This window comes from Crocodylus siamensis, chromosome 2 (genome assembly GCF_052110815.1).
Source record: "Crocodylus siamensis isolate JL-2025a chromosome 2, ASM5211081v1, whole genome shotgun sequence".
Taxonomy (NCBI): domain Eukaryota; kingdom Metazoa; phylum Chordata; order Crocodylia; family Crocodylidae; genus Crocodylus; species Crocodylus siamensis.
In genome coordinates, this window is record NC_143396.1 from 160,806,729 (window position 1) to 160,825,036 (window position 18,308).

The window sequence follows — 18,308 nt, forward strand, 5'->3', positions numbered from 1 at the left end:
GTAGCGAAAAATAGGCAGATGTTATATGCCCGGAGTCCTGCAGCCGCCACGGCCGCGTCGTCCGTGTCCCACGCCAGAGCCGGGGTGCCGCCGGGGGCTGAGCTGGGGCGGGAAACAGCCCGGGAGCGGGCACCCCGCGTAGAGGCCACACGTGGCTGCTCCGCTGCGGTGAGGCGGCTCTTGCAGCGCGCCCGCCCGGGGACAGCCCCAGCCCCGTCCCCGCCCGGCCGCGCCGAGGGGAGCCGGGAGCCCTTGACGTCGCGGTGCGGGGAGGAGCCGGCCGGGGGCCGGGGCCGCTTTATTAGCCCTGCAGGTTGCAATGAGCGGCGCGGGCAGCGCTTCCTGAGCAACAGGCGGCGGCTCCGGCTCCGGCTCCGGCTCCTCGGGGGCGCTTCCCTCCCCGCACGGCGGCGGCGGCGGCGGCGGCGGCAGCGGCGGCGGCAGAGCGGAGGAGCCGGGCGGGGAGGCGGCGGCGGGGCCGGGCCGTGCGCGGACGCGGCTCGGGATGGTTCTCCCGTCCCTGTGGCTCGGAGCAGCCGCCGCTCTGGTCGCGCTCGGGACTTCGGCGCAGCGAGTAAGTGCCCCCCCACCCTTCCCGGGCTCCAGCGAGCAGCCCGCAGCCCTTGGCGCCGCCTGGGCTCGGCCACGTGCGGGCGGCGGGAGCCGGGACGTGGCGGGCGGCGCCTTCCGTCGCTGTCACCTGCCCCGGCCTGGCGGGGGGACCGCCTCCCGCCCCCGCTTCTCCGGGCTCCCGGAGCCCCGGGACACGTGTCGCTGCGGAGCCGCTGCCAGGTTCCTCACGCGGCCTCCCCCTCTGGTGAGGTCCCGCCGGGCCTCGGCCGGGTCTGGGGCTGCAGGCGGTGGCAGCCTTTCGGGGGGGGGGCTCCCGCGTGGCACAGCCTGCCTGCGCGACCTGCCCACTTCTTTGCCTGAGCTATTCAAGCCCCGAGAAGCTGGCCGGGATAGCGGTTTCCCCTTGCTTTTCCTCTGGCATCGAGTGGGAGGTGAACTGTCAGCACACACTGCTGGCCATCCCCTGGCACCCCCGCCTCAGGAGTGGTAACTTGGATTAATTCGCGGGCCCTTTTTGGCACTGCCTTGCTACTTATAGAATGGGTCATTCACCATCCGGCTTTCCGAGCTGTGCTATTTATGTTAAACTTATTACGGAGTCTGTTGGTGGGAACAGCTGTTAATTCAGTGGAAGCAAACTCTGTCCCAAGAAACCACAAGGCAAGATTTAGAGACAGTGGCAGTACAGAGCAAGCACATCTTCCCCACCTTCTTGAAAGATGGTGGGATCCTATGTCTTGTAATAATCTGACTAATAACTTTGCTTGTGTGTGTGTGTGTGTGTTTGTGTTTTCCCCCTCTGCAGGTTGGTAAAGAAGGAACGAGGGTACAAACAGGTGAGCATCATTTTTATTATTGATGTTACTGAAAATGATAGCTCAGTTAGCTCAGGAAATCAGTCTGTTTAAACATTTTCTTTCAATGCATGTGCAGACTAACTTTCTCATCCCCCCCAAGCAGAGATGATCTGTCTTCCCCATCCTCCCCCACCCAGCAGTATGTGTAGAATTGCAGTCCTTTGCCTGCCTCCTCGTTACTGTCTCTCACACCGCACCAGACCTCTGCATCCCTTTTAAACAGGACAAACTGAGATTCAGAATTACAACATGCTGACCCTAGCCCTCCAGATGCCATGGCAAAGAAGCTCTGTGCTGGATTTGCTGATTTCTTTTTGGAGTAAGGGAAGAAATACCTATTGAATTTTGGCACAGCATATACATGTACGCAGTTTTAACATTGCGTGTGCATATATATGGTCTAATGTTTTCTTCTCTTAGCTGGAGATCCATTATTACCAGCCTAACTAAAATTCCCCTGTGTGATCCAGTGATGGACACAAAACACTTACACTCAGCTCAGTGACAAAGACACTGAGTTATTTATTCTCAAAATGTGACTTTCAGTAACCATAAGCTATAGAAGAATGCTGCTTTGAAACTGTACTGTTCATCCTGCAAGTAGGTTAGATGCATGATGTATAAGACAGCTAAAGAAAAGTTTACCTGTCAGAATCTACTGGTGTTGATTAAAACCTCCCCTCCCTTTTAGGATGGTTGAATCACTTCCTTTTTAAACTACTTCAGAAGGGGGTGCACTTCTTTTTAATGTCACAAGGTATATGCCCACTTACGCCATCACAGAAATTGAGTGCCCTTGTTCATGGGGTAGAATGTGTCTGCAAAATACAAGAGTGTGTGTTAGGTCTCCTGGGTTGTTGTGACTTAGGAATCAGCCTGGAGAATGCTCTCATCTGTTTCTTAGGATAAAGTGAACAATTGTCAAGCAGAAATCTTTTTGTTAGCTTGGATGTGTTGAAGCTCAACTTAGTGCAGTGTCTTTATCCATCATGCTCCCCAGTGTGTACAAGTAATGAAATGACAGCGCTGTTAACACTGCTGCTTGAAAGCTGCTTTGGTTTCTAACATGTGAACTAGCATTAGGCTGTCTTTGGGTAAAACAGTGTTGCTGGGGATTTGTAAAGGCTCTGTGTAGTTCAAGGAAGTGTAAGCGAGATTCTGTAAAAATAGATTCCTGTCTGACCACCTGGGAAGGGCATGTGTTTAGTTGCCTGTAACACTGTGCTAAGTTCACACTACCAGAAATAAGAGGAAAAAGGCAGTGAGGGGAAAGGCATGCTGGTTGCTTTGGTCTTGACTTTTTTTTTTTCCGCCTTCAAAAGTGCTGAACAACCACAGCCTCAGCTAATGTCAGACCTACAAGAGAGTTCTTTACTTTCCAGCTTTTTTTGTTTTTCATTCAGACTTTTCTCTTGGCCAAAGGCTGTCAGAAATGCAGCACCCTCTGGAGCCAGTGTGATAATTTGAATTAGTTGGGTGGGTCAAAGAAGAAATCAGAATTGCTTCCCAATTCTTGAAGGCTGTCAACCTGAACAAAGGTTGAGCTGGATCACTTGCTGGTTGGTGCATCATCACACTTCTCATTGTCAAGGGACACTTTGCTAAGGTAGCCCTACACTTGGTCCTTTTTGGCCATGTCTAGATGAGCGTGGGCGTGAGATGTATGCAGCACTGAAGACATGTCTGTGGCACCACATACTGCACATTCAGCTGTTCTCCACACTGCGAGGTAGTAGTGTGGGGGGGAGGGATTTAATCCTGGGACATCCTGGGGTCAGAAAAACCTGTACAAAAAAGTAAGTGGAGTGGCACACCGGGTGCAGCACGTACCACCCAAAACCAGTGGTTGGCCAGAGCCACACTCCAACTAGCGCTGAGGCTCCAAGAGGCAGGATTGCCACTGCTGCAGTCCCAGGAGGTCCCCGGGACCCCGGGTAAAGTGGCTGGGGCCAGCCCAGTGCTGGTCCCAGCCTCTCCTACTCCACCAGGGGAATCTGTTGCATGCCAGAGGGTGCATGGCACAGGCATTCCCTGGGGACAAGTAGCAGGGGTGTGCTGCTGCTTCTTGTCCCTGTGGAAACAAATGTCCTTGCTTGAGTAGATGTGGCCTTTGAGATTTGCTGCAATCTATCACAGCGTATCACTACATTCATTTTAAGTGCTATGATAGCATAAGATTTTTTTGGTACTTATTCCTAGAATTTCCATTGGAAAATGCCTTGGCTTCTAGTGCCCCAGTTATAGCTTGCAAAATAGTATGCAGCAGTGTTCAGCACTGTGATTGTGCTTTAGCTTTACTATTTTATTACATAATGATCCAAGCTTTGTTACAGCTGTCCTTCAATTTATAATTTTAAAACATTTTATTCTAAAAGATGGATGTCCTCTGTAGGTATAGTGCTTTTACTAATAAAATGACTGGAAAAAACCCACCTTGATCAGTTCTGTTTAGGTAATGGATATCAGACAGTAGGTACAGTACTGGCAAAGAAAGCCACATCTTTATGATAAAAGTAATACTGACTTTTCCTGTAGGTTTTCACACCACCACTTTTGCATATTTTATAGTCGTGTTGTTATGAGGAAATCCAGAATTGTGTAGCTTAGTAGCAGTGTTGTAAAGTCATCCTGTGGACCAGATTCTGTGACCCTGACTTGCATTGAATAGCCCTTATTTTTACAAGCAGTTGTACATTGTAGTGGGTTTCGTGCAGTAAGATGCAACATAGGTGGCAGAACTTTACAGCTTATGAGACAGTGCAGAATCAGATTGGAGGAAAGAAATCCTAGGTTAAGCAGGTGATTGTTTGTAATCATTACCAGAGGAAATAGTGATAGTTAAACCAAACGGGTACTGTAGCATTTAAGCACAACCATCCCAAAGCTTTCAAATCTGAGCACCCCAAGTGGTAGACCTAAATTTTGTCTTGATTTTTTTCCAGAGATGCTGAACTCCCATTGATTTCAGTAGGGTCCATGGGTTTTCAGCACTTCCAAAATTAGACACCTAAGAGCGAGCCTGTTCAGCTGCTTTGGCACTTTATTTTGGACACCTAGGTTTGAATATTTTGTCCAACATTTAAAACCAAACAAACAACCCCCTTGCCCTGAAAAACACTTCAGGAATCCCTCTTCAAAATACAGGAAGTACAGTACAGTTAAACCTAAATCATTGTTCAGTTCTAATAAGGTAAAGCCAGCAGGTGTGGCCCATATAGGGTAATGCTTCAGTTTTATTTGGATTTTTGGAGAAAACATGGATATGTCTGTCTTACACGTGCATCTTTTGCCTAATTATGTTTCTTGGAACACTTTGTAAAAGAATGTGATGTTCTTTCATAAATTATTCCTGTTGACTTAAACATTATGCAACTGTATTGGAAATTAAAGCCAGATGAGAATAATTTTAAATTGAAGCATTATCTTTGTCATATTCCTCCTTTTTTCTCATTATTAACATTGTTGAATTGACTAAACAGAACAGCTTTGAAACTGGAGAAGAGGAAAAAGAACACCTACAGCTGGAATAGCAATGCTTTACACAGTCTAGAGAAGTGATTCTAAACCTTTTTAGCATTGGGGAACCCCTTTGTAACTTCTTTGAATTGTGTGACATCTCAGTTGAGAACCACTGTCTTACTGTGTCAGGCCCTATAGTTTTAAGCAGTTCCCCTTCCTAAGCCTTACTTGCCCTGTTCTCTGTACAGAGGCAGTACCTTTGAAGTCAGAGGTATTTGTTATAAGAAACAGTAGGGCAGTATGGTTCTGTTGGTAAAAAGAATATAGAAAACATAGGATTGTGTAGGCCTATTATACAGCTATGAACTTTTTATCCTGAAATTTCAAATAGGCAACCTGAGTCCGAGCCAGTGTCAGTTAGGTATTTTATTGTCCCCAACCACGCTAATCAGTCAGTTGGGGGTAAAGTGTCTGCACTGAGAACCAAACTTCATGTAACAGGTTTCTTCTGTGGATAATTTTGCTTTTTTTTTTTTTTTTTGAAATTAAATCAGTGGTTCTTGTTGGCCTGCTACTACCACAGGCAGGTGGAACTTCATGGTGCACCTTCTTTAGACCCAGGTTGGGAAGCTGGTGGGGCAGAAGTGCCCAGTTTCTTTGCAGCCTTTCCCTGTCTGGCCCTATATGCTGTCGTGCCTGCCTCTGTTTCTGGGAGACACTATGTGGGGGTAAGTGCAGAAGGGCTGTGGCAAGAGTGTAGGCTCTTGTTTGAGCCACTTCCCAAATCTGGCTCTGCAGGAGGTGTGCAGTACCCACAAAATAGTCTTGCATCACCCTGGTTGAGAACCCCTAGTGTATAGAGAGTGCAGAAAAAGACAATGGATGTAAAGGGAGGAGTTTGGATGTCTTGGTATTTAGGTGTTTCACACTTTTTAATTTTGAATGCCTTACTTTCCCAATTCATCATTTACAGACCTTGGAAAATGCTTTGCTGACATCAAAAACTTTGAAATGCTTCTTCCTAACCTTCATTCCCACTTTGTGGTCAGTATTGTGGATGTGGATGTTCTATTAAAGCAACTTGCTTGTCCTCCCAAGCAGGAATCTGGGAATATTATTAAAAGAACTATAACATTATTTCTTGGTTGTGCTGGAAATGTGGGATTTAGTCACCAAGCAAAGATATTGTGTAATTTGGACATCCTTCTTTCCTCTTGGTGAGATAAAAGTAGGAGAGCACCTGTGCTATGCTGATCTGTGAGAGAATTTTAAATTGAAATAGGCTTGAGATACAAAATTAACAGCTGCCATTTCAGTGGGTTTAGAAATGTGGGTCCACGTTGTAAGGTTTGATTTAGTTGTTTGTAGGTAGGGCTCAGCTGCTTCCAGATAACAGTTTCTTTGTGCCCAACTCTCTGCAGACAGGCCAGGCCAGGCCATTTGGGCAGTTGTGGATTGAAGTGTTATAGGTGTTCCCCGCCCCCCTCCCCGGGAACATCTTTTGGGCCAAAGGCTGTTTTTTGCAATGGCAAAGAGCTGTGGTAATAGATCCTACCATATTTGTAAAATCCGAAGTGACCTGGATGTTCTGGCTTTACTGCTGTGGTAGTATCAGAGCAAGGTCCAGGATCTAGCCAAGCATCTGTAAAAGTGTCTTAAAGTACTTTCTCCACTTCTCTTTCTATTCTTGAGCATATTCTATCTTGTATTACAAGAGGAGGAACCAAAAGGGGGAAGTCCATGAATGAAAGGGATTTAGTAGATGTTTGCAGAGGAAGAATGAGTGCCCATGTGATCATTGAACCTCTTGATGTGGATTGGGACCATGTTAATATGGTCAGTCATTGCAGCAATATCTGCTGGAATGGGTCTAGCTGTAATGCAGTTTTGAGATTGCAGAATTTTGTAGTACAACATGTGGCACCCTTGAAAAGACTGAAGCAAGTACCAGCATAGAAGCAAGCAATTTGGTTTAGCATGCATGTGTGGAACAGTCTCATGATCTTTCCTAAATAAGGAATGAAATGGACATTCAGTCTTTTTCACAGGGGAATTCCTTGGTCTTTGAGGGCAATCTGAAACAGATAATTTTAGGGCTTTGTCTCTAATATGTAGTAAGTGTAAATCATATGCAGTACATTTGCATGTGTCTTATGCAGGCCCCTAGATTCTTTGTGTGTGTGTGTGAGGTTTAAGGCTCCTAGTTCATAATGGTCTCATATGTTCACTCAACGTTACAAATGTGGCTCTTTCCTCTTAGTTTTAAACATCCCTGCTACCATGAGGGCTCTAACTAGGTTTGCTTATGTCCGTTCTAACCAGATGGTAGATAGACTATGTTACTGCAACTTGCATGCTGACTGTTTAAAATATACACCTCTTTCTACTTTAACACATATTTTCTTTTGTTCTTGCCCCTTTACTGTGACTTCTTTATGCATTGATGGAGTGTGTATGGTTAAGCTCTAAAGGAAGCTTAAGTTATTGTATAAGAAGTGGGTTCTAACTTGTATTACTTCTGAATTCAGGCCTGAAACAGCATTACTCATGACGTTTTTGTTTGGCTTTCTGATGTGTACTGTGTAATGGTAATCAGGGTTGGGATGCAGCACAATCTAAGTCAGTAGCAGGCTGCCTTGCTAAATTTTCAGTGCTTATTGTTTGGCTGGCTTTCTGTTGTGTACCTGTCACCCATTCTTCAAGCCTGTTGTTCTCTTCATCCTCATTTTGGATTGCTTTGGGATTTTTAACAGATTTACCAAAACACAGAGCAAGACCGTATGGGCTAGTGATTCCAGTCAGCACCGATGCAGCTGGAAGCTATCTATCCAATGTTCTCTCTGCAAGCCATCAAAGACGATCAACCAGGGATGTATCCCAAATCCCAAAACAACTGTATTTTAATGTCACAGCTTTTGGAAGGGAATTTCATCTCCGGCTGAGACCTAATACCCACCTGGTGGCTCCCAAGGCAGTTGTGGAGTGGTATGAAGACTCTGTGGAAACTGGAAATGGCACTGATGCTGGTAACACAAATCAGAGTAGAACTGCTACAGAGAAGTTGTGGAAAAGAGAGCCTCTATGGACCAACTGTGCTTACATTGGAGACATTGCTGATATCCCTGGAGCTTCTGTTGCTATTAGCAACTGTGATGGATTGGTAAGATTTATCCCTGCCACATTTGTTTTTTAGCTTCTTGTCCATTTTCCAGATACCTTTTGGTTACTGTTAAATATCCAATAGTTATATTACTTGAATAGCTTCACTTCCAAATCCACTAGCAATGATGCCTGTGCACATTTATTTATATGGAGTTACTGGGCCTCCATCTAGAATAACTCATCAATTTTGCTGGACTAACACCTTATTAACACTGGTGTAAAAGATCTAAATTAAACCTGTTTTGATGTACCATGTTACAAATAGGGAAATGAGGGCTGATAGCTTAGAAAAGAGATGACTGAGAGGAAATGATAAAGTGCTATAAAATCATGAATTGTATGCAAAAAATGAATAGACAGATGTTATTCACTATGATGTAACTTCACTGGGTACCTGATAATGCTTAAAGCAAAAGGAAGTACTATTACATACAATGCAGACTTAGCTTTTGGAATGTATTGCTACAGGAAGCTATGAAGACCAGTTGTATAACTGGGTTCATAAAGGGATTATACAAACCTACTGAAGATGGGTCCATTGAGACTATATTATACAAAATAGTTAGGGATGTAACATTGGGCTCAGGACATTCCTAAACTTAAGCTTGCTGCTAACTGGGAAGGTGTGACAAAGGATAGGTTATTCTACGTGTTGGCCTGTTTCTTGTACTCTTCCTCTAAAAAGCATCTGCTACCTGCTACTGTTGGAGACAGACTACTGGACCAGAAGAAGTGTTAGTCAGATCCAATGCGACAGGTCTTGTGTTTTTTAAATTAAAAGCAATTTCTGTTTGAGCTTAACAATTTATATTTAAGTGTTCAGCTCAATATGATGTGTTTGTAAGGTGCAGCAAGGTAACATGCAGCTTTGTCCAAAATGTAGCAGGAGTTTAAATTCTGCAGATAATTTTCCTTAGGAACTAAGTCCCCATTTTTCCTTATCAGACTTTTTTTTTTCCTATCAAAAGACGTAAGGCTGGAATTGATGTACAGTAAAACCGTGTTATCCTGCACTTTATTAACTGGCATGCTGATTGACATGGCAAAAGTGAAACCGAAAGTCCCACTTCTGGTTTCACCAAGTCCCACTTTGGCTGACTTTGGACCATGGCCGGGGGCAAAACAGCCTGCGTGGGGGCTCCCCTCCCTGTCCCCCAGCACACTGATGCCAGGGAGGGGCAGGAGGGGCAGTGCCCTGAACAGGCAAAGACACCTGTTTGCGCTTCTTGGGTAATTGGCATATTTGGTTATCTGGCACCCCTCATTTGCCATAGGTGCTAGATAACAAAGCTTTTGCTGTATTACAGTATCTATAGGGGATATGCTGTCTGGAAACACTTCTATGCTACTTCTGTCTTCTAAACTTAGCTCTCTGGTATTTTTGGTATAGTTTCAGCAGGGCTGTCTTCAGCATTGACAAAGTGGACAGATCTTGTACAAAGAGAGTGGACATATAATAACTGCATGTGCAGTCTTGAATTCAGTGAGTATGGTAAAGCAAGCTAATAATACTTGTCTTGTATGATGGCATCTTCTACCTGAATAGTACATTATGATTACAAGATCCAGAAAGATTAATGAGGTGCTTAATATACTGTTGTTTGGGGAGAAATGGCATGAGCAGGTGGGATAAGAAATGCCCCTTATTTTAAATTAGCTTTTCCTCTTCCTGTCTGATTCTAGGCATGTGAATGATTTGATCTTGTTACCTACTATGTATTGTATAACTAAACTCACTCTGAAATGTAAGATGACCCTATGCTTCTGTGGTACATAATTTATTACAGGTAGAGCACTTGCTATGTGGATGGTTGAGTCCTCTATTTGAAACATTTACTGTTCTAAAGCTTAGATCAATGTACAGAAACTCTTTAAGTAGAGGATGTATTATTTTTCTAATGTCCCAGAAGATATAAATTACTCATAAGAGGTTAGTAAAATTATGCTGTGTTTACATCTACTGTTTACACCAGGCTGTTGTGCTAACCGTGCTTTTGCGCTTGAAGTTGTGGATATAGCTGTCATGCACTTAATCCTCGTGTTTTGGACCTGCATTTTTTTAAAATTAGTGAATGAAACATTCTTGTTAATTAAAATGCCACTTTAAGGAACTAAACTGGATTAGACCGAGTTAAATTTAAGGTGTGTGGCAGTGCAGACAGAGAGACATGCGGCTGACAAGCTGCCTGTGTTGGAAAGTATGCCATCCAAGTTTGCTGATGACACTAAGATGTGGAGTGAGGTGGACACACTTGAAGGGAGAGAGAGGCTGCAAATAGATTTAGACAGACTACAGAAGTGAGCAGATGAGAATAGGATGGGGTTCAACGTAGGCGAATGCAGGGTGCTGCACCTTGGGAGTAGGAATCCACAGCATGCATACAGGCTGGGGAATTCCCCTCTTGAAAGCACAGAGGTGGAAAGGGATCTTGGAGTCATTATTGACTCCAAGATGAACATGAGCTGCCAATGCCAGACTGTAGCCAGCAAGGCCAGCCATACCTTGTCATGCATTCAAAGGTGCATCTTAAGCCGGTCCAGAGAGGTGATCCTCCCACTGTATCTGACACTCGTCAGGCCGCAGTTGGAGTACTGCATCCAGTACTGGGCGCCACATTTTGAGAGGGATGTGGCCAGTCTGGAGAAGGTTCAGAGAGCCACCCGCTTGGTGAGAGGGCAACAAGACAGGCCCGATGAAGAGAGACTGAGGGACCTGAACCTCTTCAGCCTCAGCAAGAAGAGGCTGAGGGGGGAGCTGGTGGCTGCCTACAAACTCATCAGGGGAGATCAACAGCAAATAGGTAGATCCCTTTTCTCCCCAGCACCACCTGGGGTGACAAGGAACAATGGTAATAAGTTGATGGAGAATAGGTTTAGGTTAGAGATCAGAAGGCAATATTTTACAGTTAGGATGGCCAAGATCTGGAACCAACTTCCCAGGGAAGTGGTCCTCGCCCCAACCTTGGGCAAATTCAAGAGGTCTTGTGAACCCAGCATTCATTCCTGCCTGTGGCAGGGGGTCAGGCTAGATGATCTGTTCAGGTCCCTCCTGACCCTAGCTGCTATGAAACTATGATTTGGAGTTCATAGATTGTAAGGCTGGAACGGACCTTGGAAGATCATTGGAGCTAGCCCCCTGCACCAAGCAGGAATGATAACAGGTGACACCAGCAAGGTGACTGCCTAGTCTCTTCTTGAAGATTTCCAGGGTAGGTGATTGCACCACCTCTGGAGGGAGCTTATTCCACAGTCTGGACACCCTGACTATGAAGAAGTTTTTCCTAATGTTAAGCCTGAAACGGTCTTCCAGGAGTTTGTGGCCGTTACTCCTAGTTTTCCCCTCGGGTGCCCTGGCGAACAGTTGCTCACTGAGCCCTTGATGTACTTCCCTAATGTAGTGCTAAGCTGCTACCAGGTCCCCTGTTAGCCTCCTTTTCCTCAGGCTGAGCAGTCCCAGATCCTTTCCTCATACGGCTTGCCACATAAGACTCTGATCATATGGGTGGCTCTTCTTTGGACTCAAACTTGTCCATGTCCTTGTTAAAGTGTGGTGCCCAGAACTGGATGCAGTAACCTTTGCTTTGTAGAAGCAGAGGTTGGGAGGTACCAGAAGGTCCTAAATGGAAGAATAGGAGCTTTCTGGGTTTGTGGTACACTCCCACTGCTTTCTGCGATTCCTACGGGGGCGGGGGTGTTAGTCCGGGGGGGTTAGTCCCTTCTTGGGTGCTCTCCGTAGTTAGTGGATGGGCAGGAAGAAATGCTGTAGATCAGTGGTGTTCGTGGTTTCAGCTCCATGGGCCCAGATGAATGGCTTGGGGCCAGTCTGTGGGATGGATTATGCTCTACACTGCTCCCATAGCTAGGATTGGGCCCTGAGGCCCTGGGGCACTTCAGTCCAGCCATTGACTGGCTGGGTTTAAACTCAAGGGGCCCTGTGCCACTCTCATGTGTTGGGATTGGACATGCAAGACGCCATAGATCCAATCTGGTGCAAAGGGCCATAGCCTATAGGGCTCTTCATAGACCTGTTGGGAGCCCCATGGGCTGGATGACATGGCACTGGGGACAGGATTTCGCCCATGGGCTGGTGGTTGAGCACCCCTGCTGTAGATCACATTCTGTTTTAAGAGGGCCCTGGATAGCTGGTCCTATGTTGCTACTGCTTGATTGCCGTGATAATTTGGGTGTTACTTCCTTTTTGATGGGGTTCAATAAAACTGAGTCAACACCCCCCTGAGAGGCCTGGCTTAGAGGCTGACTCTGAAGGGCAACCCCAATTTGAAATGTGTTTCCCCATTTTATGTCTTATAGTAAGTAATGGTGTTGGCAGCCTGGACTCTGATTATTGTCTCTGATTTTTTCTTCTTCTTTACCCTGTGGGGAGCAAGGCAAGGTACTTTGCAGAGCTTCTTTTCTAGACTCATCCAGAACCACTTAAACAAGTAGCTCAGTGGGAATATGCCGTTTGTCCTGGTCGATAAATGAAAGGACAAATCCCTTCTCCGTTAGAGTGATTTAGAATTTAATGGGCCTGAAATTAAGCCCTAAATATAATATTCAGCCAAAGCTTGATTGATTGATTTATTTATATTCTTTTAATTTTTTTTCCTGACCCCTGATAAGGGGGGTTTTTTGACTTCCTTATTTTTGAACTAGAAGGAATTTGTATTGAACACATTGCCACTTCAACCAAATCTACTCACAGTACTAAAAATTAAGTCTAACCTTGCAAGACAAGATAAATCTCTGTACCACCAGGTGTGTGTTGTGGCAATAACTTTTGCCTACCTCTTCACTTGTTGCCCATTTTGCTGTTCTGACAGGAAAACCTTGCCCTCCTTTCCACTTCACCTGGTTGGCTTAATGTACCACCTTGTAAAAGGGAAATCCCTGGATGGCATAGAACCAGCATAGTTCTTTTACTGCTTGCTGCTTTAGCCCCCAGAGCAAGAAAACCACTGGTGGGGTGAAGAGAGATGTGGTTGGCTGTCCCCCTCCACCCTCCTGCTTCCCTTAGCTGTCTGAACAGCTAGTTGGGTGGGTAGGTAGAAATGGAAACATCCAGGGGCAGATCCAGAGATAGTGTAGCAGCAAGGTTTCCTTTTGCCTTTGGCTGTGCTGCACATAAGCTCTCAGCATAGGGTCTGGCCTGAGTTGCTGCTTTCCCATGGCTTTGGAGTGAAGTGAGCACTGTTGGTGCTGCTACTTCTCCTTTGCTTTTCCCTGATGCTAAATTCAGTGGGAAGAAGGAGGGAGGGGAAAGGCAAACAGCAGCACTGTTCACCCCTGGCCTCTGGAGCCAGTTGAAAGCTGTCCGACTCTGCCTGATCAGCAGATGAGTTTAGAGCTCCCTGTACAACTTCAGCAGGAACCCAATTTAGTTAGTTCAGAGCTCACTGTACATGCACATCACAGGCAAAATGTGTGTGGGCGGTGGGGAGTGCATCCCATCTTGTCCCATTTTTGGATTTGTTACTGGAAACATTCAGCAGATGGGTACAATCTACACTCAGGTCCTGGTTGTTCCTTTACAAGCTCTAGGATCTGAGGTAATTTTTTAAAGCTCTAATTTCCATCCTTCCTGGTCTTATGTCAAGCATAACAGCCAGGCTAGAGGCAAAAAAGAGAGGAGGGAGTTAAATCTGGCTTAACAGAAACTGGAATGGTAGTGAGAAATTCTAGAAACACGTGGCTCCTGGAAGGGTTTGTTTCAAGTTCAAAGGAATTTTGAAGGTTTCCAGTTTAGCCACCTAAGTTCTTAACTGTAAAAATAAAATTTACTATGGCAACAATTTGCTGAAGATATAGTTTATAAAGTAAGATTACTATCATATGTAACTAGAAAGGAATACCTGGCTTGCTTCCAGTCAGTGAAAGTCCTGGCAAACTTTTTTTGTCAATAAGTAATCTCAAATGAGGAGATTATTTATAACTAATTTAACATACAAAGTAAGATACCTGCTAGGCAACAGGAAATATTATTTTTGGGCTGGGGAACTTATGTATTTCATTAATCTGTTCTAAAATTATAAAAATGCATATGCAAAGATTTTAATTTTGTTTTATCAGTTTTTTTGCTCTTAGCAATAACTGTCTTCTGTCAATAGGAAACTAAGGAAGTTAAATACTGCTCTGTTCACTTCCTGTGTGTGTTACATACACACAGTCCTCTGGATTTACATTGGTAAAGAAAAAGCAGAACTTTGACCCTGGACTTTTTCTAGGTTAGAATCAGCATCTAAAATATATAAAACCAGGAGAAAGTTTTGGAAACTATTCAACATTGGGTTGTGTTTTTGTCTTTTCTTCTGTTGTTGTGTTAACTGACTGCTTGTGTGCACAAAAAAAAATGTAATTGCTTATCTTCAGGCCTGATATCTGCTTGCTAATATAAGGCCTCAGCAGCGATCTTGTTTGCTTCAAAAACTTGCACATATCAGTAATAGTTTCAAAAGAGTACTTTTTTAAGTGAAAGTTTTACCATTTTTGACATTGTTTTAAAGATATATATTTTTACATTAATTCTAGTCAGGTATACCGTAGTATTTAGTTTGGTTAGGTATTAGAGATGCAGCACAGCTTCTTAAGTAGGTCTTCTCACAAAGAGATTTCTTCATCCTGTGGCTTCTTACCAGAAAAAAGGAAGAGGGAAGCCCCTCAGTAACTTTGGTAAGTAGATGATAGCCACAGTGGCACAGACTGTAGTCTAGGTTATTGCCATTTGTGGAAAACATGGTACATTTACATTATACAACAGTAAATCCCCATAAAGCGGTGCAAAGAGCCAAAATGCATGCATTGTTTGTGTAGTAATGGGTACAAGAGCACTTTCATCCTCTCCGTTATACACCAGAAGCCAGGGACTATTTCAAAATCCCAATATTTTTAAATAAAAGCTTGTTACAGCAGCAAAGAGCTTGATCTTCCTCTCCTTGTTGCTGCTGCAAATCTGTTCCAACAGAGGACTGGATGGAAGTGAGGCAGTGGAACACGTGGGGGATGTGCACGCGTCACAAAGTGGACAGAAGGGGAAATTGAGCACAGGATGGGGACACTCCAGCTTTGTCCTCATATGCTCAGGACATGCTTCCTGCCACCCATGCCTGCCCTTACCTGTTCCCCCTCACCTGAGCAAGTGAGGAGGAATCCCTCCTCCTGCACACACAAGATTTGAAGCATTTCTGGAAACACCCCGAAGTCCCCGTGGGCAGCAGCAGGGGGAGCAGAGTTGCAAACTGTCCATAAATGATATGAAGATCATTTGACATATTTTATGGACAGACACTTTTAGCCGTTGTGGCCTCTCTCTTGCATCTCCCTTTCCTCTCTGTCTTGTCTTTTCCTGATCTCTAAAAGAACAGAATGGGCATGTACCCAGGGAAATGCAAATTCCCTCTCCTGGGGACAAGTAGCAGCGGCACATATTTGAGATACTGCTAGTTATCCCTGGGCACACCCTTGCATGCGTGCTTTTTTCTTTTGTTTTACAACTGCTAAGGCAGGGGTAGGCAACCCCTGGCACATATGTGAGAACTTGGCATGGGAGTGCATTTTGCTTGGCACATGGCGCTTCAGAATGGATGGCAGGGGAGCCATGAGGGGCTCGATCCTTGTAGCAGTGCAGCTCCATCCCCCTCCCTGCCATCCACCTCAAGATGCACGTGAACCCACTGTCAGCAACGAGCCAGGCTGGGGCTCCATGGCTTGTAGCCTCCCCACTGTCTGCTGTGAGCTGTCCCAGCTTTGTGGCAGGCATAAGGGGCCTGCAGAGAGCCTGGGTTGGCTGTGGCAGGCATCTGGGAGGATGCAGATGGCTGCATTGGGGTCCATGGAGCTCCAGCCTGGCTCAGTGCTGGCATCATGTACCTTGGGATGAATGGTGAGAGAGAGGCCAGGGTTGAACTGCCACAGCAAGGATTGGGCCCCGTGGGACTCACCTGCCCCTGGCACACCAACATCTTACAAGTCATGGTTGTGGGTGTTTGGCACTCTGCCTAAAAATGTTGCTGACCCTTGTACTAGGGACTGTGGGAATTCACCACTTCTTGAAGTTGTATTCTAAATTTAAAAAAATAGTTACTACATGAACCTTCTTTCTTCTTAAACTAATATATTAGAAAAGCAATTTGAAGACCAAAACACAGTTGTTTTAAATTGCTGCTGATTGTCTGATATTGAGTTTTTTCTAAGCTTATGAAGATGAATCTAATTCTAGTCTTGCAAGGAGCAGTCTCATTAGCACATATGAACAATTCCAGCAGTGCTACTCTAGCAGAGAGCTTGAAGGTTCAAAACACAGTTCCACTTATGCTAGAATTGCTGCTGGCTGGAAGCTCAATGCAACTTCTAGATTTTTAGAATGATTTAGGAGTCTGAGTCTCATTGTTAGAGAACAGACATCTATGTAATAAAACCCTTTCAGTTGACATCCTTACTCCCTCTCTGAAGAGGGTTGTATGCGTGCATGGAGTCTCAAAATTGTAACATCCTTTTACCCCTAGAGGTCTCTCCAGGTCAAGACTGAGGCACGTTATGGTGGCAGCATAAGAAGCTTATACTTCCTATGCCTCAGCTGTGGACAAATAGATGTCTGTTAATTGAGTGACTTCAATGAGCAGAAAATTCAGATACAAAGCAAGCTGTTAGAGGCCTAAAGCATAACTGCATCAGGGCTCTGAAGGTGGCATTGGTATTTTATTCTGATTTAGCACTTATTCTCCTTCCCGTGGCACTTGCATCATAACAGACCCCTTATACCTGCCATCCCTGCTCTGACTGTTTTTAGCTTTGCCACATTTGGGCACTTTGAAATATATTTGAGCTAGGACTGACCATATTCCACCCTTTTCAGGATGACAGGCTGCATTTTTCTCCCAGGCTAGTTCTCCTGAATTGCTGGTTGCTTTGTCCTCTACTGGCATCTACACTGACTTCTGATGTTCGCTTTAATTTACTTCAGTTGACATCATTCTGGCCCATTTGGAGCTTATGCTGGTATTAGTCTTTTTCCAATGTGTGATGGATGCTCTGGAGTCCCACCTGAGCTGTCTTACACTCCTCTGTGCTAGAGATCAACACTTGATCTGAGCCTTCAAGAGGCTGAGAAGCGATCGGCCTCACCTCCCATTCAAACCCAAAACGAGCATCGTATCTGGAGAGATCAACTGTCCTGTTTATGTTGCTCTGAGTTAACTTAGGGCTTTTATCCTAAACATGTTTTAAAGAGCATGTGTGAGGTGGCAAGTGTTGGCAATGCATGGAGGGTGGATGCAATAATGTAAAAGATATTTCTGTCATGCTTTGACTGCAAGCTTTTTTCTGGTAAGAACTTTGAGCTTGATTCTCACCTGAGGTGAAATCAATGGGTTGCTCTTGCTATCTGAGATTTTTTTCTGCATCAGTTCATATATTTGTATCTCTGTTCCTTCCATGCCTGGCACTCCCACTGCCAAGGAATCCTGGTTTTACTTGAGGGAATGTTGGAGTGGATTCTTAGCTCTTCACAGCAGTAACGCACTCTATGGGTACATTCAGATGAGCCTGCATGTGTCTCTTGCCACATCTGAAAGCAGTTTGAGATGCAGCAGAGGCATGCTGGGAACAAAAAAAATATTCCCTGAGTTGCATATTTGCAGTGCGGGCTCAAAATTTGATACCTGGATATCCAAGTATCAACCCCCTCTCCAAAGCACGGCAAGACATGGTTTAAGACCATGCCTGGAGGCAACCAGAGGCTCGGGTCCTCCAAAGAGAAGCTCTGGTAGCCAGCCAGAGCGTCTCTGTCTGCCCCTTGCCCCAGTACTGCAGCGTGCTGCCTGCCTGCCAGGGCAAACAGTGATGCAAGCTGCAGTGACTTGGACTGGGACGCCATTCCAGGTAAGCAGGGGCTCAGAGGTAGGGAGGAACTGTGGGAGTATGGGGGACCATGGTGGGGGGTGCAACTCAGGAGGGGTAGGTCTTCCGCCCAGCCCCCCCACAGGGCCTGCATGGCCCACAGCTATCCCACAACAGCAGCAGCCATTGGGGTGCTCAGGGCCTCCTGGCACAGCCCCCTTGCATGGTGAGGGGCAGTGTGGCTTGGTGCAGTACTGTGTGTTTTCAGGCAGCTCTGGGCTGCTCGGGCTGTCATGGAAGTGGCCTGGCCTAATGACAAACGAGGCCCATGCATGCAGGACCTGGCCCGGTGTGATAGGCAGTCCCTACGAGTGGCGTGGGGCCCTGGGTGACAGCCCAAGTGGTCCAGAGTTGCCTGAAAGT

At 45.6% G+C, this 18,308-nt stretch overlaps 1 protein-coding gene across 3 annotated transcripts in view; it reads left to right on the forward strand.

The window, feature by feature from the left end:
• Positions 1-256: 256 nt before the first annotated feature.
• The window catches only part of ADAMTS3 (ADAM metallopeptidase with thrombospondin type 1 motif 3), a 275,381-nt gene continuing 257,329 nt past the window's right edge, over positions 257-18,308 (forward strand). For 2 of the 3 annotated variants that reach the window (XM_090031952.1, XM_090031953.1), the window contains exons 1-3: positions 257-574; positions 1,379-1,409; positions 7,643-8,049. In XM_090031952.1, coding sequence (XP_089888078.1) covers positions 506-574; positions 1,379-1,409; positions 7,643-8,049 — 507 coding nt within the window. In that variant the 5' untranslated portion in view covers positions 257-505. The remainder of the gene's footprint in view (positions 575-1,378; positions 1,410-7,642; positions 8,050-18,308) is intronic. The other variant, XM_090031954.1, reaches the window with a different exon arrangement.